Source organism: Salmo trutta, chromosome 34 (genome assembly GCF_901001165.1).
Source record: "Salmo trutta chromosome 34, fSalTru1.1, whole genome shotgun sequence".
Lineage (NCBI taxonomy): Eukaryota > Metazoa > Chordata > Actinopteri > Salmoniformes > Salmonidae > Salmo > Salmo trutta.
In genome coordinates this window covers 24,102,064-24,128,596 of record NC_042990.1, presented here as the reverse complement: position 1 = coordinate 24,128,596, position 26,533 = coordinate 24,102,064, and the positions used below count along the sequence as shown (strand labels likewise).

Genomic DNA, 26,533 nt, shown 5'->3' with positions numbered 1-26,533 from the left:
ATATCACAAACCAGAGGAGGCTGGTGGGAGAAGCTATAGGAGGACGAACTCATTGTAATGGCTGGAATTTAATAAACTGAATGGTATCAAACTTAAGGAAACCACGTTTGACTCTGTTCCATTCATTCTCTTCCAGTCATTATAATGAGCCCCTCCTCCAATAACACCCCCCACCAGCCTCCTCTGCCAAAAACTGTCTCGGGGATTCGGTTGTGGTTTTATTGAGGGTTTTTTCATCAACATCACATAACTACATTCTCCACATTGCAATAGTGATTTGTAGTTTCCTCAGATACCACTATAGCTAGCGTTTCCCTCCGTATACACCCGGTGGTGCCAAAACGCCAAAAAATGCTATTGTTCTGGAATTGAATCAAAAGCATATCACATCTATACAGTGTTCGCCTATGTCGTGACCTGTTTTTTGATACTGCTGCCCCTGTTCTTTGCACTAATGAACCTTATAATTGAAAATGTCATATTTATTTTCTCTATAAGTATAACGTTTTTGGGGGGTATAGCAACCTATGTATCTTTTTTCTCTGAATATAAATGCCTGCTGTTTTTATTATGCTGAAACCAAATTGCCCTGCAATGGGCCAATAGAGAATCTGAATCAGCCAATTAACCATTGTTGGCTACTTATGTTGAAAATGACTCTGTATCAAACATGTGTTATAACAAGCGTTCTCTCTCCTCACCACATCCGCTGTGACTGAGCAGAGATGAAGGATGCAGAGTAGACAGTGAGCAACACTGTGTGTATCTGTGTGTTTAAATGCATGTGAGTGAATGTGTGTGTGTGTGCGCGTGCATGCATGTGTGTTGAGAGACAGGGGGCTGTTCGGTGGTGATTGTATTAAGCTAAACAATACAAGGTCGTCAGAAAAACATTTAATGGCTGAGAATGAGAAAGGGAGATGGAGGGAGAGTTCGAGAGAATGGGAGGGAGAGATGGAGGGTGAGGGAGGGCGATATAGACAGGAAGGGAGGGTGTGAGGGAAAGGGAGATGGAGAGGGAGAGAGAGAGGCTGAGAGGGGAAGACACTATCTGGTATTTCTAGTAGGCCTCGAGGAGGAAAGAGGAGAGGATGGGGGTGTGGCTTAGGTTATGACATTCACTGAGAGAGAGAGTTCTCTGTGTGTGTGTGTGTGAAAGTGGGGGGGCTGTGTGTGTGAGAGAGAGAGGGAGAGATAGGGAGACAGGGAGGAGGGCTAAGTATGTATGTGACAGAGAGGATGAAAATGAGACGGGGACAGAGAAGAGGGCTGTGTGTGTAAAAGAGAGGGAGAAAAAGAGGGAAATATAAGAGAGCTGTGTTTGATAGAGGGAGGGAGAAAAAAGAGATTGAGGGAGGGCTGTTTTGAGGATGTGCTTGAAAACGGAGGAGGGAGGAGGAAAAGGAGAGAACTGAGCTGAGACAAATCTGTCTGATCCGCACACTGGTCTCTGCGATAGAGGAGAGAGGGAGGAGGAGAAGAGAGGACAGGAAGAAGAAGCGAGAGAACAACGGACTGCACAGTGAGGTACGGCTGTCATGGGTTGCGTTATTTATAGCTGTGACAGAGGCGTGTGTATGAGTTTGTGTGTGCGTATGTATGTACAATTAATGTATTATGCTGTTTGTGTGCATGCGTGTGCATGCGTGTGTGTGTGTGTGTGTGTGTGTGTGTGTGTGTGTGTGTGTGACTGCATTGACCCTGCGTTTGCTGGTGTATGATGGATGGAATATGACGGTTAGATTATTAATGATGTAATGTTAGTGCAGAATTTTCAGTGTGTCCTTGTGTCTGTGTGTGTGTGTTTGTCTATATATTTTAATGGTGTGTATGTGGATATAAATCGTGCCGATGAATGTGTTATGGTGTGTGTGTGTGTTCATTCGTTTCATATATTGTGTGTGCACATGCACAGTTGGGCAATTTGACATGATCAAATGTTTCTGCGCATGAGCTCAGCTAGCCAACACCGCCATGACACTGCTTCATAATATGTGTGTGTGTCACACTACTTAATAGCGTGATCAGGGATTTCTATTGGAGCAGACGTATCTGAGACTCTTCATATCATATATAGTATCTATAGCCTATCCACTAATGTTCCAGCTAACCATGGAAGAGGTTCTAAAAGGCAAGGTGAAGCTGTCTGTTAGCAGCACAGGATGTGGCAGGGTGTGTGTGTGCGTGTGTTTGTGTTTGTGTGTGAACCCTAACCCTACAGCACTTCATAACCTTCATTATTCAGATTACTCATCGTCTCCCGATGCGGATGCGCAGGACTATGGTAGATGAAGGAACCAATCTACCTTTTCAGACTGCCAGAGTATTTATCTGGTCAATATGGCAGTGTGTTATGTCTGTTGTTTGTAACAGTGTGTTATATGTGAAAATGTGATTGTATTATAAATTGTATTTGAATGTTTCTGGGCAAGAGTAGTAACCAGTTTAAATCGGGTACGTTTTTTCATCCGGCCGTGAAAATACTGCCCCCTATCCATATCAGGTTAAGGACTCTTGGACGATTAGTCCAAATGAGGACTAAAGGAGATCCTAATCAAATAAAATAAAGTCTCCTTATCTCTCTCTCGCTTCCTCTCTCTGTCTTTCTCTCTTTTTCTTTCTTTCTTTCTCTCTGTATCGCTCTTTCTCTTCTTCCACTCTATTCATCTCTCTCTCTGTCTCTCTCTCTGTCTCTCTCTCTGTCTCTCTCTCTCTCTCTCTCTCTTTCTCTCTCTCTCTCCTCTCTCATGTTCATCTGCTTAGACAGATTCATATTGGAGACCTGGAGGATCTATTGACAGGGTTAGAGGTCAGGGGCTAGGCAGACATGATGACATCACATGGAAAGCTGAGGATGCAGAGAGGGAGTCTATACGAGTATGACTCCCAGATCAAAGGTGAGAACACATACTTTTCTGTGTGTGTGTGTATTCATACATACAGTATACTGCATGTACTGTCTAACTTGTGTTGTCGTGTGAATGTTCATGTGAGTTCATACATGTGTACATGTGTGTTCGTGTGTGTGTTCATGCATGTACTGTGTGAACTTCTTTTGTGATCAAATGTTTTTTATTTAGTAATAACTGTCAGCAAACATGAATACATACATACACAATTAGGTTCCAACTCCACTCCCCCATCCCCATCCCAGCCCACCCGAGGACTTTAGGGATCAAATTAAATCAACACACATTGACCAGAAAAAGAAAAAAGAAAAACTCAAAGCAGCACATTCAAAGTATCTTCTTTAGCTCCATGAACGCACCAAGAAACCGACTGTACAAAATATTAGGAACCCCTTCCTAATATTGCATTGCACCCCCTTTTGCCCTCAGAACAGCCTCAATTTGTTGGGGCATGGACTCTACAAGGTGTCAAAAGCATTCCACAGTGATGCTGGCCCATGTTGACTCCAATGCTTCCCACAGATGTGTCGAGTTGGCTGGTAGTGGATCTCTACTCCGAAAATAGCTTGTTCCATCTCATCCCTCAGATGCTCAATTGGATTGAGATCTGGTGACTGGGCAGGCCACTGCACTAAGCTGAATTCACTGTCATGTTTGTGGAACCTTTCCTGGACAATCCTAGCCTTGTGGCATGGGGCTTTATCCTGCTGAAAAAATCTATTTGCAGATGGATACACTGCTGCGATGAAGGGATGAATCTGATCGGCAATGATGTTCAGCTATCCTGTGGCATTCAAACGCTGCTCCACTTTTATCAAGGGGCCCAATGTGTGCCATGAAAACACACCCCACACCATCACACCACCATCACCAGCCTGCAATGTTGACACATGGCATGATGGATGCATGTACTCATGTGGTTTTCTCCATATCGTGGTCCTCACCATCAGTGTGAAACAGCAGGAACCAGGATTCATCAGACCAGGCAACTGCAGTTTCTGCAGTTTCTTGTTTTCTGCTGAAATAAGTGGAACTCTGTAAGGTCGGCGGCTGCCATACCCCATTCGTCTCAAGATACAACAAGTTGTGCATTCTTTTACGGGTCTTTGGGCAACAATGTTGTAATGGACTGTCAGTTGACTAAACGTAGCCCGTCTGTTGCTCTGCACAATTCGTGTCTGCCTCCTTTGTCCTTTTTCATCAATTACCATTTTTTTACCCTTGGCCTGCCGTTGGCTGGGTGTCCTTTAGGTAGTGGACCATTCTTTATAGAAAGACCCAAGAGAGTTGCAGTTCTTGACACATTCAAACCGGTGTGCCTGACACCTACTACCATACCCCGTTCAAAGGCACTTCAATCTTTTGTCTTGCACATTCACCCTAAATGGTACACATACACAATGCATGTCTCGATTGTCGCAAGGCTTAAAAATCCTTCTTTAACCTGTCACCTCTCCTTTATCTTCCTAATGTTTTGTACACCAAAAAAGTGAGTATACATTGATGGATAAAGAGTGAGTGTTGAGGCTTCCATCGTACTACAATCATTTTCTTGGCAGCCGTTAGGCCAGCAAGAAATCAAATCAAAGTTTATTCGTCATGTACACAGATTAGCAGATGTTTTCACAGGTTCAGCGAACAGTGCCGTAATACCTAGCAATAAAAAAGAATTACACACATAATCCAGAAAAATACAAAAAAATAAGTTATATATGCTGAGCCATGACTAGAATACAGTATATACATATAAAGTGGGTGAAACAATATGTAAACATTATTAAAGTGACCAGTGTTCAATGACTCTATGTACATAGGGCAGCAGTCTCTTAGGTGCAGCAGGGTAGAGTACCAGATGGAAGCCGGCTAGAACAGTGACTAAGGTTCAGGGCAGGGTACTGGGTGGAGGTCAGCTAGAACAGTGACTAAGGTTCAGGGCAGGGTACTGGGTGGAGGTCAGCTAGAACAGTGACTAAGGTTCAGGGCAGGGTACTGGGTGGAGGTCAGCTAGAACAGTGACTAAGGTTCAGGGCAGGGTACTGGGTGGAGGTCAGCTAGAACAGTGACTAAGGTTCAGGGCAGGGTACTGGGTGGAGGTCAGCTAGAACAGTGACTAAGGTTCAGGGCAGGGTACTGGGTGGAGGTCAGCTAGAACAGTGACTAAGGTTCAGGACAGGGTACTGGGTGGAGGTCAACTAGAACAGTGACTAAGGTTCAGGGCAGGGTACTGGGTGGTAGCCAGCTAGAACAGTGACTAAGGTTCAGGGCAGGGTACTGGGTGGAGGCCAGCTAGAACAGTGACTAAGGTTCAGGACAGGGTACTGGGTGGAGGTCAACTAGAACAGTGACTAAGGTTCAGGGCAGGATACTGGGTGGAGGCCAGCTAGAACAGTGACTAAGGTTCAGGGCAGGGTACTGGGTGGAGGTCAGCTAGAACAGTGACTAAGGTTCAGGGCAGGGTACTGGGTGGAGGCCAGCTAGAACAGTGACTAAGGTTCAGGGCAGGGGACTGGGTGGAGGTCAGCTAGAACAGTGACTAAGGTTCAGGGCAGGGTACTGGGTGGAGGTCAGCTAGAACAGTGACTGAGGTTCAGGACAGGGTACTGGGTGGTAGCCAGCTAGAACAGTGACTAAGGTTCAGGACAGGGTACTGGGTGGAGGTCAGCTAGAACAGTGACTAAGGTTCAGGACAGGGTACTGGGTGGAGGTCAACTAGAACAGTCACTAAGGTTCAGGGCAGGGTACTGGGTGGAGGTCAGCTAGAACAGTGACTAAGGTTCAGGGCAGGGTACTGGGTGGAGGCCAGCTAGAACAGTGACTAAGGTTCAGGGCAGGGTACTGGGTGGTAGCCAGCTAGAACAGTGACTAAGGTTCAGGGTACTGGGTGGAGGTCAGCTAGAACAGTGACTAAGGTTCAGGACGGTACTGGGTGGAGGTCAGCTAGAACAGTGACTAAGGTTCAGGGCAAGGTACTGGGTGGTAGCCAGCTAGAACAGTGACTAAGGTTCAGTGCAGGGTACTGGGTGGAGGTCAGCTAGAACAGTGACTAAGGTTCAGGGCAGGGTACTGGGTGGTAGCCAGCTCGAACAGTGACTATTGTTCAGGGCAGGGTACTGGGTGGTAGCCAGCTAGAACAGTGACTAAGGTTCAGGACGGTACTGGGTGGAGGTCAGCTAGAACAGTGGCTAAGGTTCAGGGCAGGGTACTGGGTGGAGGTCAGCTAGAACAGTGACTAAGGTTCAGGACAGGGTACTGGGTGGAGGTCAGCTAGAACAGTGACTAAGGTTCAGGGCAGGGTACTGGGTGGAGGTCAGCTAGAACAGTGACTAAGGTTCAGGACAGGGTACTGGGTGGAGGTCAGCTAGAACAGTGACTAAGGTTCAGGGCAGGGTACTGGGTGGAGGCTGTCTAGTGGTGACTATTTAACAGTCTGATGGCTTGGAGATAGAAGCTGTTTTTCAGTCTCTCTGTCCCAGCTTTGATGCACCTGTACTGTCTCCGCCTTCTAGATGGTAGCGGCGTGAACAAGCTATGGCTCGGGTGGTTGAGGTCGTTGATCATCTTCTTGGCCTTCCTGTGACACTGGGTGCTATAGATGTCCTGGAGGGCAGGCAGTGTGCCCCCGGTGACACGTTGGGTTGACCGCACACTCTGGAGAGCTCTACAGTTGCAGGCAGTGCAATTGCGGTACCAAGCGTTCATACAGCCGACATGATTCTCTCAATGGTGCATCTATAGATGTTCGTGAGGGTCTTAGGGACCAAGGCACATTTCTTCAGCCTGCTGCATGCCAAGGAACTTGAATCTTTTTACCCTCTCCACTGCGGCCCGTCAATATGGATGGGGGTGTGCTCTTTCTGCTGTCTCCTGTAGTCCACGATCAGCTCCTTTGTTTTGTTCATGTTGAGGGAGAAGTTATTTTCTTGGCACTTCTCCTGCAGAGCTCTCACTTCCTCCCTGTAGACTATCTCATCGTTTTTGGTAATCAGGCCTACCACTGTTGTGTCATCAGCAAACTTGATGATTGAGTTGGAGATGTGCGTGGCCACGCAGTCATGGGTGAACAGGGAGTACAGGAGGGGGCTGAGCATGCACCCCTGTGGGTCACCCTTGTTGAGGATCAGCGTGGTGGAGGTGTTGTTGCCTACCTTCACCACTTGGGGTCAGCCCAAGACCCAGTTGCACAGGGAGGGGTTCAGGCCCAGGGAGCTGAGCTTAGTGATGAGCTTGGAGGGCACTATGGTGTTGAAGGCTGAGCTGTAGTCGATGAACAGCATTCTTATAGGCATTTCTCTTGTCCAGGTGGGATAGGGAAGTGTGCAGTGCAATGGCGATTGAGTCATCCGTGGATCTGTTGGGGCGATAAGTGAATTGCAGTTGGTCTAGGGTGTCAAGTAAGGTGGAGTTGATACGGTCACTAACTAGCCTCTCAAAGCACTTCAAGATTACAGAAGAGAGTGCTACAGGGTGATAGTCATTTAGTTCAGATACCTCCGCCTTCTTGGGTACAGGAACAATAGTGGACATCTTGAAGCATGTGGGGACAATTGCCTGGAATATGGAGTGATTCAATATGTCCGTAAACACTCCAGACATCTGCACATGCTCTGAGTACGCAGCTTGGGATGCCATCTGAGCCGGCAGCCTTGCGAGGGTTAATACGCTTAAATGACTTACTCACGTCGATCATGGAGAAAGAGAGCATACAGTCCTCATGACCGCCTGAGGCCCGTGTCGGTGGCTCGATGTTGTTTTCCTCGAAGCGGGCGAAGAAGGTGTTTAGCTCGTCCAGGAGCGAGGCGTTGGTGTCCGCGATGTGGCTGGCTTTCCCTTTATAATCCGTGTTTGTCTGGAGTCCCTGCCACATACGTCTCATGTCTGAACCGTTGAATTGCAACTCCACTTTGTCCCTGTACTGTCGTTTTGCCTCTTTGATTGCCTTACAGAGGTCGTAGCTGGTCTGCTTGTGCAAGTCCATTTTTCCCAGTCACCTTGTGTTAAACGTGGTGTTCTATGCACTTCCTGATTGACCCAGTCACAGTCAGTGTATACACTGAGTATACAAAACATTAGGAACATCTTCCTAATATTGAGTTGCACCCCCCCTTCCCTTTTGCCCTCAATTCTTCGGGGCGTGGACTCTACAAGGTGTCAAAAGCGTTACAAAGGGATGCTGGCCCATGTTGACTCCAATGCTTCCCACAGTTGTGTCAAGTTGACTGGATGTCCTTTGGGTGGTGGACCATTCTTGATACACACAGGAAACTGTTGTGTGAAAAACCCAGCAGCCTTGCAGTTCTTGACACCTAGCACCTGCTACCATACCATGTCTTGCCCATTCACCCTCAATGGCACACGTACACAATCCATGTCTTAATTGTCTCAAGGCTTTAAACTCCTTCTTTAACCCGTCTCTTCATCTACACTGATTGAAATGGATTTAACATGTGACATCAATAAGGGATCATAGCTTTCACCTGGATTCACCTGGTCAGTCTATGTCATGGAAAGAGCAGGTGCTCTTAATGGTTTGTTTACTCAGTGTACATTGATACTATTCTCAGAGGCAACCCGGAACATTTCCATGTCCGCGTGATCAAAACAATCTTGAAGCATAGATTCCAATTGGTCAGAATGGAAGAATGTGCATCTGACAAAGATAAATGAAGTACAGAAAAACATTTAAAAATTAAAATAAAAGGAGATGCAGGAATATTTAACACAGTGGACAAGTTTGATGCTACTTCATCCCAGAATATAGACACCTAAGGGCATTCCCAAACCATGTGTATAAAGGTACCAGGGCCGGTTTCCCAATAGTGATGGGTGTTTTAACAAGTGTTTTAACAATCCATCTTTCCTACAACAGCAGAAGATGTAACATGCGTTTCCCAAAACACCACACAGAGAACTAAAGGATGGAAAGAAAAGGAGCACTGCTCTCAGATCAGCTTTCTCTATTCAAATCTTTCCATAACATTAGAATTATTCCACAACTCCTAGATAGATATTACCACCTACGGCTGCAAATATTGAGGCAGCTTATTGTAATGCTTACCCAATGAAAATACACTAAATCAGATTTGGCACGTTAGGCTATCAAATGTATTTATGAAACCCTTTTTAAATCAGCAGATGTCAAAGTGTAATGATGACGCCGTGAGTCAAGAAGCAGGTAAAACGTTTAATGAAGACAACAAACATGAAACAAGACAGCGTAACAGAAGCGCGGTAACATGAACACAGGTGCAAGACCAACTGAGCAACGAACAAAAGGAAGGGACCTATAAAGGGGAGGTAATGAGGTCCAGGTGTGCATCATAATGGTGAGTGCCAGAGGCACGTAATGATGATTCCCAGGACCGGTGGTTAGTATTCCAGTGACGTCGGAGGGGAGGAGGGGAGGAGCAGATGTGACAGTACCCCCCCCACCCTGACGTGCGGCTCTTGCTGCAGAACGACGCCAACCAGGAGGCTGACCATGACCCGAGCTTCTCCATGAAGGCCCTCCATACTCGTGACGTGAATTGGGGGCCACGGTCGGAGACGATGTCCTCCGGAAGGCCATAACGCTCCTGGTTCATCCTCTCCACCTGCCAGTTGGACTGAATTGTACTTTTGAACTCCGTAAAGTCAGTGTGGAAGAGGTGAAAAAATTGTTGTCTATCAACATCTGACAATTTACTGAGAATAATAGCAGACGATATTGCCACTCCTATTTGCCACATCTTCAATTTAAGCCTACTAGAGAGCGTGTGTCCTCAGGCCTGGAGGGAAGCAAAAGGCATTCCGCTTCCTAAGAATAGTAAAGTCCCGTTTACTGGCTCAAATAGCCGACTAATCAGCCTGTTACCAACCCTTAGTGAACTTCTGGAAAAAATTGTGTTTGACCAGATACAATGCTATTTCACAGTAAACAAATTGACAGATTTTCAGCATGCTTATAGGAAAGGACACTCAACAAGCACAGCACTTACGCAAATGACTGATGATTGGCTGAGAGAAATTGATGATAAAATTATTGTGGGGGCTGTCTCGTTAGACTTCAGTGCAGCTTTTGACATTATTGATCATAGTCTGCTGCTGGAAAAACTTTTGTTATGGCTTTACACCCCCTGCTATAATGTGGATAAAGAGTTACTTGTCTAACATAACACAGAGGGTGTTCTTTAATGGAAGCCTATCAAATATAATCCAGTTAGAATCAGGAATTCCCCAGAGTAGCTGTTTAGGCCCCTTGCTTTTTTCAATTTTTACTAATGACAATGACTGAGTAAAGCCAGAGATTCTATGTATGGGGATGACTCAACACTATACACGTCAGCTACTACAGTGACTGAAATGACTGCAACACTCAACAAAGAGCTGCAGTTAGTTTCAGAGTGGGTGGCAAGGAATAAGTTAGAAATATTTAGGGCTAAAACTAAAAGCATTGTATTTGGAACAAAACACTCACTAAACCCGAAACCTCAACTAAATAATGTGGAAATTGATCAAGTTAAGATGACTAAACTACTTGGAGTAACACTAGATTGTAAACTGTCATGGTCAAAACATATGGATGCAGTAGTAGCTGAGATGGGGAGAAGTCTGTCTATAATAAAGCGATGCTTCTTAACAACACTATCAACAAGGCAGTTCCTACAGGCCCTAGTTTTGTCGCACCTTGAATACTGTTCAGTTGTGTGGTCAGGTGCCACAAAAAAGGACAATTGCAATTGGCTCAGAACAGGGCAGCATGGCTGGCCCTTGCATGTACACAGAAAGCTAATGATAATATGCATGTCAATCTCTCCAGGCTGAAAGTGGAGGAGAGATTGACTTCATCACTACTTTTATTTATGAGAGGTATTGACATGTTGAATGCACCGAGCTGTCTGTCTAAACTACTGGCACACAGCTCGGACACCCATGCATACCCAGAGACAAGAGGTCTGGGTAGCAACACAAACATTGGCACACACACAGAGTACTGTAGATATGTGGTAGTGGTGGAGTAGGGGCCTGAGGGCACACAGTGTGTTGTGAAATGTATTGTAATGTTTTAAAATTGTATAAACTGCCTTAATTTTGCTGGAGCCCAGGAAGAGAAGCTGCTGCTTTGGCAGCAGCTAATGGGGGATCCACAATAAATACAAATGCGAGAAGATCTGCTGGAAGAGTGCCTCCATGACCTGGAGAGCAGTGGGGAGACCAGGAAGAGGAATTTAAACGACATGACTTCGAAAATCTATCCAGAGGAGGAGAGATCGGTAGGAGCTTCCCTGCTGGAGCATTCAGGGGAGACTTGGTTTGGGCACATACGGAACAGGAGTTTACATAACGAGTGACATCCTGAGCAAAGGTGGGCCACCAGTACTTCTCAGCAATGGAGTGGATGGTGCGAGAAATACCTGGATGTCCAGCAACGACAGCTATGTGTGCCCAGGTCAGCAGCCAATCCCTTATCCCTGTGGGAACGTAGGTGCGCTCGGGAGGACAGTTCAGGGGTGCGGGCTCCCTCTCCAGAGCCTGGTAGATTTCCACATCTATGTTCCAGACCACAGGAGCTATGACTCGGGAGGATGGGATTATAGGCTCACTCAGGACAGGGCCCTCTTCCAAATCATAGAGGCGGGACAAGGCATCAGCCTTGGTGTTCTTTGAGCCTGGGCTATAGGTTAGCGTGAAGTTAAACCTTCTGAAGAAAAGGGCCCACCTTCATTGGTGCGGATTCAGCCTCCTCGCTGTCCATATGTACTCCAGGTTCCTGTGGTCAGTGAGGAGGACGAATGGTTCCTTGGCGCCCTCCAACCAGTGTCTCCACTCCTCTAATGCCAACTTCACCACCAGTAGCTCCCGATCGCCAACGTCGTAGTTCCTCTCTGCAAGGGACAGTTTCTTAGAATAAAATGCACATGGGTACAGCTTCTGTGGGTTCCCCTGTCATTGAGACAAAACTGCCCCGCACCTACCTCGAAACCGTCCACCTCCACCACAAAGGATATCGTGGGATCTGGATGTTTCAGCACTGGGGCTGAGGTGAAACATCCCTTGAGAAGATGGAAGGCCTTGTCGGCTGCTGGACCCCACACCAACCTATGGGAGCCTCGAAAGAGAGGTGAGATGAGCGGCAACAGAGCTGAAATTCCTGATGAAACGACGGTAGAAGTTGGCAAACCCCCAAAAACATTGTAACCCTTTAATGGTTGGGACTGGCCCTGACCTGACTGCATCTACCTTCTTGTCATCCATCTTCACTCCCTGCGAGCTGATTTGGTAACCCAAGAAGGAGACCACCCTCTGATGGAATTGACACTTCTCAACCTTGATGAACAAGTGATGGGCCAGGAGGCGTTCCAAGACTGCTCGAATGTGTGTGATGTGATCCTCCAGATTAACTGAGCAGATCAAGATGTCCTCAATGTATACAATCACTTGGTGTCTGAGCATGTCCCTGAACACCTCATTGACGAATGCCTGGAACACTGACAGAGCCTTGGCTAAGCCAAAGGGCATCACCAAGCACTCGTAGTGACCAGACATTGTGTTGAACGCCGTCTTCCACTCATCCCCTTCCTGGATGCGGATGAGATTGTAGGCACTCCGCAGGTCCGGTTTGGTTAAGAACCAGGCCCCACGGAGCTGCTCGTTGGCACCAATGGGAGTGGGGTACCGATACTTCTTGGTAACTTCATTGAGTCCTCTGTAATCAATGTAAGGGCATAATACTCCATTCTTCTTGGCCACGAAGAAGAAACCAGCCGATGCAGGAGAAGTGGACGTGCAGATGAACCCCTGTTGGAGCGCCTCCTGAATGTAATCCTCCATGGCCTGGGTCTCAGCCACAGACAGAGGGTCAGCAAGCAGGTCGATGGCACAGTCCCAGGGGCGATGAGGAGGAAGACAGGTGGCCCTGGTCTTGGAGAATACCTCCCTCAGATCTTGGTATACCTCCGGGATGTTGGGCTGAAGGCAACCAAAGGACTCAACCGACGTGGAACCACAGGGTACAGGGAAGCAGGTACTGCGGCATTCAGGTGACCAGTCTGAGATTCACATCCTCAACCATGAAATGGGGTTATGGCATTGAAGCCAAGGGAGGCCGAGGATGATCTTGTGAACTGGTGCTGAATGGGATATTCTCCTGATGATTGGACTCCACAGTCAGGGTGAGAATGAGTGCCGGTTCATTCCATCCACTGGATGCTGCTACTGTCAGGAAGGTGAGCGCATACTCCACAGCCATCTGATCCCCCTGCCGTAATTGAAGTAGACGCTCATCTCCCTCTCTGCCCTCCAGGGATGATCAAAGATACATTTAAAGCTGCTTCCATTGTTGAGTTGGTATTCTGTAATGATGATGCCGTGAGTCAAGAAGCAGGTAAAACGTTTAATGAAATCAACAAACATGGACAACGTAACAGAAGTGCAGTAACATGAACACAGGTGCAATACCAACTGAGGAATGAACAAAAGGAAGGGACATATGAAGGGGCGGTAATGAGGTCCAGGTGTGAATCATAACGATGAGTGCCAGGTGTACGCAATGATGATTCCCAGGACCGGAGGTTATTATTCCGGTGACATCGCATGCCAGAGGGGAGGAGCAGGAGTAGACGTGACACAAAGTGCTTATACAGAAACCCAGCCTAAAACCCCAAACAGCAAACAATGCAGATGTAGAAGCATGGTGACTAGGAAAAACTCCCTAGAAAGGCAGTTTCCTAGGAAGAAACCTAGAGAGGAACCAGGCTATGAGGCATGGCCAGTCCTCCTCTGGCTGTGCCAGGTGGAGATTATAAGACTACATGGCAATATAGGCTAGATCATTCTTCAAGATGTTCAAACATTCATAGATGACCAGCAGAGTGAAATAATAATCACAGTGGCTGTAGAGGGTGAAACAGGTCAGCACCTCAGGAGTAAATGTCAGTTGGCTTTTCATAGCCGAGCATTCAGAGGTCAAGAGAGCAGGTGAGGTACAGAGAGAGAGAGAGAGAGAGAGAGAGAAAGATGGAGAACAAGAGAGAGAGGGTTGAAAACAGCAGGTCCTGGACAAGGTAGCACATCTGGTGAACAGGTCAGGCTTCCATAGCCACAAGCAAAACAGCAGAAACTGGATCAGCAGCACAACCAGGTGGACTGGGGACAACCAGGAGTCATTAGGCCAGGTAGTCCTAAGGCATGGTCCAAGGCCTTAGGTCCTCCTCCGAGAGAGAGAGATGGGACAATTAGAGGGAGCATACTTAAGTTAACACAGAACACCAGATAAGACAGGAGAATTTCACTGGATTGGACAGATTGACCCTAGCCCCCCGACACATAGACTATTGCAGGATAGAAATTGGAGGCTGAGACAGGGGGTGTCGGGGGACACTGTGGCCCTGTCCGACCTATACCCCCGGACAGGGCCAAGCAGGCAGGATATAACCCCACCTACTTTCCAAAGCACAGCCCCCGCACCACTAGAGGGATATCAACAGACCACCAGCTTACTACCCTGAGACAAGGCTGAGTATAGCCCACAAAGATCTCCTCCACTGCACAAGCTCGAGTGGGCGCAAAATTGGACTGGGAAAATCACGTCAGTGACTGAACCCACTCAAGTCGTGTATAGTAAAAAATGCCTGGCACGACATGACGCACCCTTCCTAGGGACAGCATGGAAGAGCACTAGTAAGCCAGTTACTCAACCCCCGTAATGGGGTCAGAGGCAGAGAATCCCAGTGGAGAGAGGGGAGCCGGCCAGGCAGAGACAGCAAGGGCGGTTCGTCACTCCAGTGCCTTGCCGTTCACCTTCGCACCCCTGGGCCAGACTACACTCAATCATAGGACCTACTGAAGAGATGAGTATTCAATAAAGACAAAGTTCGAGACCAAGTCTGTGTCTCTCACATGGATAGGCAGACCATTCCATAAAAATGGAGCTCTATAGGAGAAAGCCCTGCTAGGAATAATAAGGAGGCCTGCGTCTTGTGAACGTAGCGTAGGTGTAGGTATGTACGTCAGGACCAAATCTGAGAGATATAGTGAGGGAAAAAAGTATTTGATCCCCTGCTGATTTTGTACGTTTGCCCACTGACAAAGAAATGATCGGTCTATAATTTTAATGGTAGGTTTATTTGAACAGTGAGAGACAGAATAAAAACAAAAAAATCCTGAAAAACGCATGTCAAAAATGTTATAAATTGATTTGCATTTTGATGAGGGAAATAAGTATTTGACCCCCTCTCAATCAGAAAGATTTCTAGGTCCCAGGTGTCTTTTATACAGGTAACGAGCTGAGATTAGGAGCACACTCTTAAAGGGAGTGCTCCTAACCGCAGCTTGTTACCTGTAAAAAAGACACCTGTCCACAGAAGCAATCAATCAATCAGATTACAAACTCTCCACCATGGCCAAGACCCAAGAGCTCTCCAAGGATGTCAGGGATAAGATTGTAGACCTACACAAGGCTGGAATGGGCTACAAGACCATCGCCAAGCAGCTTGGTGTGAAGGTGACAACAGTTGGTGCGATTATTCGCAAATGGAAGAAACACAAAAGATCTGTCAATCTCCCTCGGCCTGGGGCTCCATGCAAGATCTCACCTCGTGGAGTTGCAATGATCATGAGAACAGTGAGGAATCAGCCAGAACTACACGGGAGGATCTTGTCAATGATCTCAAGGCAGCTGGGACCATAGTCACCAAGAAAACAATTGGTAACACACTACGCCGTGAAGGACTGAAATCCTGCAACGCCCGCAAGGTCCCCCTGCTGAAAGCATATATACCTGCCCGTCTGAAGTTTGCCAATGAACATCTGAATGATTCAGAGGACAACTGGGTGAAAGTGTTGTGGTCAGATGAGACCAAAATGGAGCTCTTTGGCATCAACTCAACTCGCCGTGTTTGGAGGAGGAGGAATGCTGCCTATGACCCCAAGAACACCATCCCCACCGTCAAACATGGAGGTTGAAACATTATGCTTTGGGGGTGTTTTTCTGCTAAGGGGACAGGACAACTTCACCGCATCAAAGGGAGGATGGACGGGGCCATGTACCGTCAAATCTAGGGTGAGAACCTCCTTCCTTCAGCCAGGGCATTGAAAATGGGTCGTGGATGGGTATTCCAGCATGACAATGACCCAAAACACATGGCCAAGGCAACAAAGGAGTGGCTCAAGAAGAAGCACATTAAGGTCCTGGAGTGGCCTAGCCAGTCTCCAGACCTTAATCGCATAGAAAATCTGTGGAGGGAGCTGAAGGTTCGAGTTGCCAAACGTCAGCCTCGAAACCGTAATGACTTGGAGAAGATCTGCAAAGAGGAGTGGGACAAAATCCCTCCTGAGATGTGTGCAAACCTGGTGGCCAACAACAAGAAACGTCTGACCTCTGTGATTGCCAACAAGGGTTTTGCCACCAAGTACTAAGTCATGTTTTGCAGAGGGGTCAAATACTTATTTCCCTCATTAAAATGCAAATCAATTTATAAAATCTTTGACATGCGTTTTTCAGGATTTTCTTGTTGTTATTCTGTCTCTCACTGTTCAAATAAACCTACCATTAAAATTATAGACTGATCATTTCTTTGTCAGTGGGCAAACGTACAAAATCAGCAGGGGATCAAATACTTTTTTCCCTCACTGTAGGTAGGAGAATGTCCATGTAATACTTTGTAGTTTAGCAGTAAAACCTTGAAATCAGCTCTAGCCTTAACAGGAATATGATAATTTGGGGTTCTAGTCAGGATTCTAGCAGCCGTATTTAGCACTAACTGAAGTTTATTTAGTGCTTTATCCGGGTAGCCAGAGAGTAGAGCATTGTAGTAGTCTAACCTAGAAGTGGCAAAAGCATGGATTAGCTTTTCTGCATTATTTTTGTACAAAAAGTTGAAGATTTTTGCAATGTTACGAAGATGGAAAAAATATTCTTGATACGTTCGTCAAAAGAGAGATCAGGGTCCAGAGTAACACCGAGGTCCTTCACAGTTTTATTTGAGACGACTGTACAACCATTAAGATACATTTTCAGATCCAACAGCAGATCTCTTTGTTTCTTGGGAGTCAGAACTAGCATCTCTGCTTGGTCCAAATTTAAAAGTAAAACATTTGCCGCCATCTTCTTCCTTATGTCTGAAACACAGTCTTCCAGGGCAGGCAATTTTGGGGCTTCCCCATGTTTCATCGAAATGTACAGCTGTGTGTCATCCGCATAGCAGTGAAAGTTGACATTGTGTTTCCGAATGGCCAAGAGAGAGAATATATAGTGAACAATTGATTTGTCAGAGGACAAACCATCCACAGAGACGAACTGATATCTTTCTGACTGATAAGATCTAAACCAGCCAAGAACTTGTCCGTGTAGACCAATTATGGTTCCCAATCTCTCCAAAAAATGTGGTGATCGATGGTGTTAAAGGCGGCACTAAGGTCTAGGAGCATGAGGACAGATGCAGAGCCTTTGTCTGACGCCATTAAAAGGTAATTTACCACCTTCAGGAGTGCAATCTCAGGACTATGATGGGGTCTAAAACCAGACTGAAGTTTTTTGTATGCATTATTTGTCTTCAGGAAGGCAGTGAGTTGCTGCACAACAGCTTTTTCTAACATTTTTGAAGGAATGGGAGATTCGATATAGGCCGATAATTTTTCACATTTTCCAGGTCAAGGTTTGGCTTTTTCAGGAGAGGCTTTATTACTGGCTCTTTTAGTGAGTTTGGTACACATCCGGAGGATAGGGAGCCATTTATTATGTTCAACATAGGAGGGCCAAGCACAGGAAGTAGCCCTTTCAGTAGTTTAGTTGGAATGGGTTCCAGTAGGCAGTGGAAAGTTTTAGAGGCCATGAATATTTTTGTGAATGTGTCAAGATATACAGGATTAAAAAACTTGAGTGTCTCCATTGAATTTAGGTCCTGGCACTCCTGTGCAGACTCAGGCCAACTGAGTTTTGGAGAAATACGCAGATTCAAAGAGGAGCCCGTAATTTGCTTTCTAATGATCATGATCTTTTCGTCTAAGAAGTTAATGAATTCATCACTGCTGAAGTGAAAGCTATCCTCTCTTGGGGAATGCTACTTTTTAGTTAGCTTTGAGACAGTATCAAAAAGTTTGAGATTGTTTTCGATCTACTCAATTAGGTTGGAAAAGTAGGCTGATCGATCAGCAGTGAGGGCTCTTCGATATTGCACAGTACTGTCTTTCCAAGCTAGTTGGAAGACATCCAGTTTGCTGGAGCGTCATATCAGTTCCAATTTTATGGAAGCTACACTTCATGAAATATATTGAGACAAATTACAGATTAAGCCTAACCAACAATTAGAAAAATATAACTTTATTGATTGAACATGAAACGTACGTGGCTTGTAAAAGTATTCAACCCACTTGGCCTTTTTCTTATTTTGTTGCCTTAAAACCTGTAATTAAAATTGATTTTTTTGGGGGTTTGAATAATTTAATTTAGACAACATGTCTACCACTTTGAATATTTTTTTATTTTTTTATTGTGAAACAAACAAGAAATAAGACAAAAAAAAGGAAAACTGGAGCGTGCATAACAATTCACCCCACCAAAGTCAATCCTTTGTAGAGCCACCTTTTGCAGCGAATACAGCTGCAAGTCTCTTGGCACATCTAGCCATTCTTCAAGGCAAAACTGCTCCAGCTCCTTCAAGTTGGATGGGTTCCGCTGGTGTACAGCAATCTTTAAGTCATACCACAGATTCTCAATTGGATTGAGGTCTGGGCTTTGTCTAGGCCATTCCAAGACATTTAAATGTTTCCCTTTAAACCACTCGAGTGTTGCTTTAGCAGTATGCTTAGGGTCATTGTCCTGCTGGAAGGTGAACCTCCATCCCAGTCTCAAATCTCTGGAAGACTGAAACAGTTTTCCCTCAAGAATTTCCCTGTATTTAGCGCCATCCATCATTCCTTCAATTCTGACCAGTTTCCCAGTCCCTGCCGATGAAAAACATCCCCACAGCATGATGCTGCCACCACCATGCTTCACTGTGGGGATGGTGTTCTCGGGGAAATGAGAGGTGTTGGGTTTGCGCCAGACATAGCTTTTTGGCCATCAAGGAAAATGCTAAATGTCAGTCTCATCTGACCAGAGTACCTTCTTCCATGTGTTTGGGGAGTCTCCCACATGCCTTTTGGCGAACACCAAACGTTTCTGCTTATTTTTTTCTTTAAGCAATGGCTTTTTTTCTGGCCAATCTTCCGTAAAGCCCAGCTCTGTGGAGTGTACGGCTTAAAGTGGTCCTATGGACAGATACTCCAGGTACTCCGCAGTGGAGCTTTGTAGCTCCTTCAGGGTTATATTTGGTCTCTTTGTTGCCTCTCTGATTAATGTCCTCTTTGCCTGGTCCGTGAGTTTTGGTGGGTGGCCCTCTCTTGGTAGGTTTGTTGTGATGCCATATCCTTTACATTTTTTAATAATATATTTAATGGTGCTCTGTGGGATGTTCAAAGTTTCTGATATTTTTTTATAACCCAACCCTGATCTGTACTTCTCCACAACTTTGTCCCTGACCTGTTTGGAGAGCTCCTTGGTCTTCATGTTGTCGCTTGCTTGGTGGTGCCCCTTGCTTAGTGGTGTTGCAGACTCTGGGTCCATTCAGAACAGGTGTACATATACTGAGATCATGTGACAGATCATGTGACACTTAGATTGCACAAAGGTGGACTTTATTTAACTAATTATGTGACTGCTGAAGGTAATTGGTTGCACCAGATCTTATTTAGGGGCTTCATAGCAAAGGGGGTGAATACATATGAACACACCACTTTTCCGTTTGTAATTTTTTTAGTATGTTTTGAGACAAGTTATTTTTTTCATTTCACCAATTTGGACTATTTTGTGAATGTCCATTACATGAAATCCAAATAAAAATCAATTTAAATTACTGGTTGTAATGCAACAAAATAGGAAAAACGCCAAGGGGGTGAATACTTTTGCAAGGCACTGTATTTCAATATGATTGAAATAGGCCTATAGCCTACTGTTTATATTTTAATGCAGTCATCTCAGTTTTCATTTGAAGCTTATTTTTATATGAAGCTTGTTTGTATCAATTGAATAGACATTGGTACCTTTGCAGTTGTAGTCACCTCTGTTCTGAAGTTATCAGAGGTCAAAGCGATGGATAAACCATGTGATTCTATGTTTAGCTGAGCTCTTCTGTGTATATAATGACTCGGGATGGCAAAAAAGCATCTAACAATGCACTTAGCTGTGGTCTGAGTGGTTTGAGGCAGACGTTAGATTGCGAGTGTTTTCGAGTGCAACGTACATTTACATTTTTTTATGTAAGTCAGTTAAGAACAAATTCTTATTTACAATGACGGCGCATTAATAATGATGTTTTTTGATCAGATCTGTTCGTGATCGCCTCTGTCGTGAACTTCATACGTGTGTCTATGTGTGTATCTGTGTGTGTGTGTGTGTGTGTGTGTGTGTGTGTGTGTGTGTGTGTGTGTGTGTGTGTGTGTGTGTGTGTGTGTGTGTGTGTGTGTGTGTGTGTGTGTGTGTGTGTGTGTGTGTGTGTGTGTGTGTGTGTGCGCGCGCGCGCGCGTGTGTGTGTCTGTATGTGTGTGTGTGTAGACCTGCGGGCCCAGCTGTGTGACCAGATGAAGGTTCTGGATGGTCAGGTGGAGGTCAAAGGTCAACAGCTGTCTGACCTGTCCGAGTTCTTCCGTCGTCGTGGTGACATTGAGGCGGAGTACGCCCGTGCCCTCGACAAACTTACAGAGAGGTTCACCCTAAAGACCAAGAGGTGTGTGTGTGTGTGTGTGTGTGTGTGTGTGTGTGTGTGTGTGTGTGTGTGTGTGTGTGTGTGTGTGTGTGTGTGTGTGTGTGTAAATTGCTTTTATTGCTTGATCTGTTTATACTGACTGGCAGACATTATTATTGGTGCAATGTTAGTATAGGGAACTCAACGATAATATTACGTAAATTGGTTTAAGTCTTGCCCTCTGTCCTCGCCCTGTCTCTCCCCCTCTGTCTCTCCCTATCTGTCTCTCCCCCTCTGTCTTTCTCTCCTCTCCCCCCTCCTCCCCCTCCCTCCCTGTAGGAAGGAGCAGAGCGGTCAGTCGGTGTCTCAGTGTTGGTCAGTTCTGTTGACTCAGACACGTGCAGAGAGCAGAGAACACGCAGCGCTGAGTGACTCCTGCTCACACACACTCACACAGCGACTCACACACTGCTCAGAGGACACACACCGCCTGGCAAAACGGGTAAAATTCTATGTATTTTTCACTGATCTACACAACTCCAAAATCTTAAAGTGAAAATGTGATAGTGTGTTACACTGTCTGATGACTGATATGTCTCTGATCAGAGTAAGGAGGTGGGAGTTCAGATGCAAGATGAGCTACTGAAAGTCACCACTGAACTGCAGACGGTACGAACATACCTCAGTCACTTACGATGTGGATAATAGTAAAAAGATGAAGATGGTATTACTAGTGTGTGTGTGTGTGTGTGTGTGTGTGTGTGTGTGTGTGTGTGTGTGTGTGTGTGTGTGTGTGTGTGTGTGTGTGTGTGTGTGTGTGTGTGTGTGTGTGTGTGTGTGTGTCTATGTGTCTATGTGTAGGCTCTGAGGACATACCACCAGTACCATACAGACAGTCTGACAGCGGAGGGGAAACTAAAGGAAGCCACACGATTGGAGGAGAGACAGACGGGCAAGTCAGCTGAACTGGGGATAACCCAATCAGGAGGCCAGAGACGGAGCTCTGTGAAGAAGATGGAGAAAATGATGGAAAAGGTAAGGGTCGAGTCTGGCTACACTGCCAGATCTCACAATGTCTGGATAGGTCTTTACTATAACAGCTAACCACATCGTATGATATAACAATCTGATGCCCGACTGCACAGTCCATGATATGGCACATAACCATTTGTTAATGCAATGCAACGTCTGCAATGAAGTCGGCCTGGAGGGGGCCAAGGTTGTCGTTGAGATGTGTGTGGTTTCCATGTGGCACAGGATACAGACAGTTTTGTAGAGTTTTGAGTCAGACATCCTGTGCCACATGAAAACCACACACAACGGAACAATAACGTGAGCTACTTCTGTAGTGCCAAATCAAACCAACTACAGCTAGTGTCAAACCCCTTGACCCTAAACCCTAACCTCTAACCCCTGACCTGAGCCTGTACCAAAGGCAGTATGAATCAAGGGACCTTTGTTGTCATTAGCTATTCTTTTAACCAAATTGTGTGTGTGCTCTCCACAGAGACATGGCAGAGTGCAGGAGACCCAGCTGAAGTGCACTAAGGCTCGCAATGACTATCTGCTGAATCTGGCAGCTGCCAACGCAACTATGAACAAGTACTATCTACAGGATCTCAGCACACTCATAGACGTGAGTCACTGTGTGTGTGTGTGTGTGTGTGTGTGTGTGTGTGTGTGTGTGTGTGTGTGTGTGTGTGTCTGTGTGTGTGTGTGTCTGTGTGTCTGTGTTTGTACGTATGTGTGTGTGTGTGTATGTGTGTGTGTGTGTGTGTGTCTGTCTCTGTCTGTGTCTGTGTGTGTGTGTGTGTGTGTGTGTGTGTCTGTCTCTGTCTGTGTGTGTGTGTGTGTGTGTGTGTGTGTGTGTGTCTGTGTGTCTGTGTTTGTACGTATGTGTGTGTGTGTGTGTGAGTGTGTGTGTGTGTGTGTGTGTGTGTGTCTGTGTGTCTGTGTTTGTACGTATGTGTGTGTATGTGTATGTGTGTGTGTGTGTGTGTGTGTGTGTGTGTGTGTGTGTGTGTGTGTGTGTGTACGTATGTGTATGCGTTTTTTCGTGCACGCTGGTGCCTTTGTGTGTGTCTGTTACGCAATCTTATATTATAAAATGTTTAACTGACACACTAAGTATTAATCTCTCTCTCTCTCTCTCTCTCTCTCTCTCTCTCTCCCTCTCAGTGTACTGACCTGGGGTTCCATCTGTCCTTGGAGCGAGTGATGAGGTCATACCTGGCCAGCAGGGGGCGTGTCCTGAAGGCTGAGGAGGCCGGGCTAAAGCAGCTGGAACAGGAAGTGACATCACTGGATCAGGGCGGAGACAGAGACGCTCTCCTACAGAACCACGACACAGCATTCTGTCTGCCCTTCCGCTTCAGTTACCATCCCCATGAGGGAGACCAGGTACACACACACATTCATGTTCATCAGTGGATGATGATCGTGACACATTTTATCAGAACAATGGAGTGCAAAGGTGGCTGGTGACGAGGCCAATATGTGTCCTGTATATTCTGTGACACACTGAACATGATATGTTGAGCTCCCACAGGAAGAGCTGTTGGTTCACACACCAGTACACCTGTTATACTATACACATCCCTAATGTTTTCCAGGTGGGCGAGGTGAGTGCGGAGAGCCAGGTGAGGTATGAGTTAGAGACCAGGTTCCAACAGCTCCAATCCCGCCTCTCCACCGAAACCTTGGAAACAGAGGAGGTGAGGTCTTCACTCTATTCTTAATCTATCCATTGATTTATCGATCCATCGATCAATCGATTGATCCATTTTCTATCTATTGTATGTATCTACTTTCCAGGTCAGTAAGACACTCAAAGCCACCCTCTCCGCGCTATTGGACAGTATGTGTGACAGTGACAGTAACCCCCCCCCTGACCTGCCCATCAGCCTATCACACGACCCCATGGGAACTGCCTCTGCCTCCAAACTAGCCCTTGCCAAGCGGAGAGCCAATCAGCAGGAAACAGAGACGTTCTACTTTACGGTGAGGACATCCCATTGGTCAGGGGAAGGTGTGAGGGGAGTCTAATGATAGTATTATGGATTGTGTCTCCTTATAGTGCTTCTGTGACCAACTAGGTTTGAAACCCGGGACATCTGAAAAACACAAGACTGTGTTAGCCAACTGAGCTAAAGCTGTGGAAACAAGCTAAAGCTGCAAAGGTTAAAGTGTGTATCTCTGTTTCTGTCGTTTGTCAGAAAGTTAAGGAGTATCTGATTGGAAGCTCCCTGATCTCCAAACTACAGGCTAAACATGACCTGCTGCAGGAGGCCATACAGAAAGGTACTTCTACTATACTAATACTATACTACTACTGCACTATTACTATACTACTACCAAACTAATACTATATACTACGACTGTACTAATACTATACTACTACTGCACTACTACTGTACTAATACTATACCACTACTACTACTACTACTACTACACTACTACTGTACTACTACGATACCACCACTACACTACTACTATACTACAATACCACGACTATACTAATACTATGCTACTACTATACTACTGCTGCAATACTACTGTATTAATACTATACTGCTACTATACTACTACTACTATACTACTACTATACTGCTGCTGCACTACTACTATACTACTACTGTACTACTACTATACTATTACTATTCTACTACAATCCTTCTGCTGCACTACTACACTACTACTGTATTAATACTATACTGCTAATATACTACTACTATACTACTACTATACCGCTACTGCACTACTACTGCACTGCTACTGTACTACTATTATTCTACTACTTTACTACTACTATATTGCTACTACACTACTACTATACTACTACTATACTACTACTATACTACTACTATACTACTACTATGCTACTACTATATTACTACTATACTACCACTGCACTACTACTATTCTACTACTATACTATGCCTATTCTGCTACAGCACTACTACTGTACTACTACTACACTACTCTACTACTACCACTGCACTACTACTATACTACTACTGCACTACTACTATGCTACTACTGTACTAATACTATACTACTACTATACTGCTACCGCACTACTACTGTACTACTGTACTACTACTACTTTACTAGAACTGTATAATACCACACAACTACTACACAACTAATCTTATGCTATTCCTAACTCTCTCCCTCTCGCTCTCCTTCTTCCTTCTCCCTCTCCCATTCTTCCTCTCTCGCCCCCCACCCCCATCGCCCCCCTCCCTCACCCCCCTCTACCTTCAAATATCTGTTTGTTTTCCAGCTAAGGCCGTTGATAGCGACCCCTCCAGGTAAACATTCCTGTTATTTCTCTGAGAGAGAGAAAGGGAGAGAGACATGGAGAGAGAGAGAAATGAGAGAGAAAAAGAAAGACAAGAGAGAAAGAAAAAGAGATGAAAGAGAAAGAGAGAGTATAATATTCAACACAGCAACAAATCCAAGACTGTAGCAAAAACAACACTACACTTTTACTGTTGAAAAGCATGATGTGTGTGTGTATCAGTGTATGACTGGTGAGTGATGCTGTATATCTCCCAGAATGCAGTGTGCTAGGTCAGTACGTGTGCGGAGGTCCAGACCCTGTTCCATGTTCAGCCACACTCTCTTCACCTCTGATATGCTGGGTTTCATACAGGTAACACACACACAAACAAACATACACACTAATATGTCATAACACTAACATGTGTAGGAGAGATATGCAGTGTGTGGACAGAAGCTTCAGGAAATCAATCTCCACGCTCCAACACTAATACTGACAATGTGTCATAAAGCTCTTCGGCACTTTTGTTCTCTCTCATCGACTTTCTTTCTCTCTCTAAATTCTCCTCTTCTGAGTGCTTAAACAGTAGTCTCTCTCCTACTCCTGTGAGTGATCTTAAACAGTAGTCTCTCTCCTACTCCTGTGAGTGATCTTAAACAGTAGTCTCTCTCCTACTCCTGTGAGTGATCTTAAACAGTAGTCTCTCTCCTACTCCTGTGAGTGATCTTAAACAGTAGTCTCTCTCCTACTCCTGTGAGTGATCTTAAACAGTAGTGTCTCTTCTACTCCTGTGAGTGATCTTAAACAGTAGTGTCTCTTCTACTCCTGTGAGTGTGTCTCTTCTACTCTGTAGGATCTAACAGTAGTGTCTCTTCTACTCCTGTGAGTGATCTTAAACAGTAGTGTCTCTTCTACTCCTGTGAGTGATCTTAAACAGTAGTGTCTCTTCTACTCCTGTGAGTGATCTTAAACAGTAGTCTCTCTCCTACTCCTGTGAGTGATCTTAAACAGTAGTGTCTCTTCTACTCCTGTGAGTGATCTTAAACAGTAGTCTCTCTCCTACTCCTGTGAGTGATCTTAAACAGTAGTCTCTCTCCTACTCCTGTGAGTGTGCCTTGTACCCCTCTTGTGCTTTCTTTCACTTTTATAATCTTTTCTTCAATCTCTCTCTTTCTCTTTCCCTCTCTCTCTCTCTTTCTGCTTGGCTGAGTGTAGAAGAAGGAGGAGAATGTCTAGGACACAGGTATTATTTACTCTACTTGTCGTGTGTGTGTGTGTGTGTGTGTGTGTATGTGGTGTATGTTGCTCTGACTTCCGTTTGACTCTCTCTCTCTCTCTCTCTCTCTCTCTCTCTCTCTCTCTCTCTCTCTCTCTCAGAGTTCAGGGCAGCAGATTCCTGTGGTGGTTGAAAGCTGCATTCGCTTCATAAATCTTCACGGTCTGCACCATGAGGGGATATTCCGTGTTCCAGGGTCCCAGAGAGAGGTCAACCACATCAGGGACGCTTTTGAGCGAGGTAGCCTACACACACATAGGTGTTGTCTGAGAGAGGTACTGGGGAGTGTTGCATCAGATGCCCATGCAAAGATTATATTTGGGGTATGCAGTGTGTATGTGTGCATGGAAGCTGAGTTGTCAACAAC

The 26,533-nt window shown here is 45.6% G+C and overlaps 1 protein-coding gene across 3 annotated transcripts in view; it reads left to right on the top strand.

The window, feature by feature from the left end:
- Positions 1-1,124: 1,124 nt before the first annotated feature.
- arhgap4b (Rho GTPase activating protein 4b) overlaps positions 1,125-26,533 on the top strand; it is a 31,283-nt gene continuing 5,874 nt past the window's right edge. Inside the window, exons 1-14 of one of the 3 annotated variants that reach the window (XM_029732316.1) lie at positions 1,125-1,527; positions 2,768-2,897; positions 20,476-20,647; positions 20,945-21,107; positions 21,212-21,274; positions 21,467-21,640; positions 22,113-22,241; positions 22,784-23,005; positions 23,218-23,319; positions 23,420-23,605; positions 23,821-23,905; positions 24,891-24,918; positions 25,166-25,262; positions 26,268-26,406. In XM_029732316.1, the coding sequence (XP_029588176.1) occupies positions 2,828-2,897; positions 20,476-20,647; positions 20,945-21,107; positions 21,212-21,274; positions 21,467-21,640; positions 22,113-22,241; positions 22,784-23,005; positions 23,218-23,319; positions 23,420-23,605; positions 23,821-23,905; positions 24,891-24,918; positions 25,166-25,262; positions 26,268-26,406 (1,630 nt within the window). In that variant the 5' untranslated portion in view covers positions 1,125-1,527; positions 2,768-2,827. Of the gene's footprint in view, positions 1,528-2,763; positions 2,898-20,475; positions 20,648-20,944; positions 21,108-21,211; positions 21,275-21,466; positions 21,641-22,112; positions 22,242-22,783; positions 23,006-23,217; positions 23,320-23,419; positions 23,606-23,820; positions 23,906-24,890; positions 24,919-25,165; positions 25,263-26,105; positions 26,134-26,267; positions 26,407-26,533 lie in introns of all 3 variants that reach the window. The other 2 variants (XM_029732317.1, XM_029732315.1) reach the window with 2 other exon arrangements.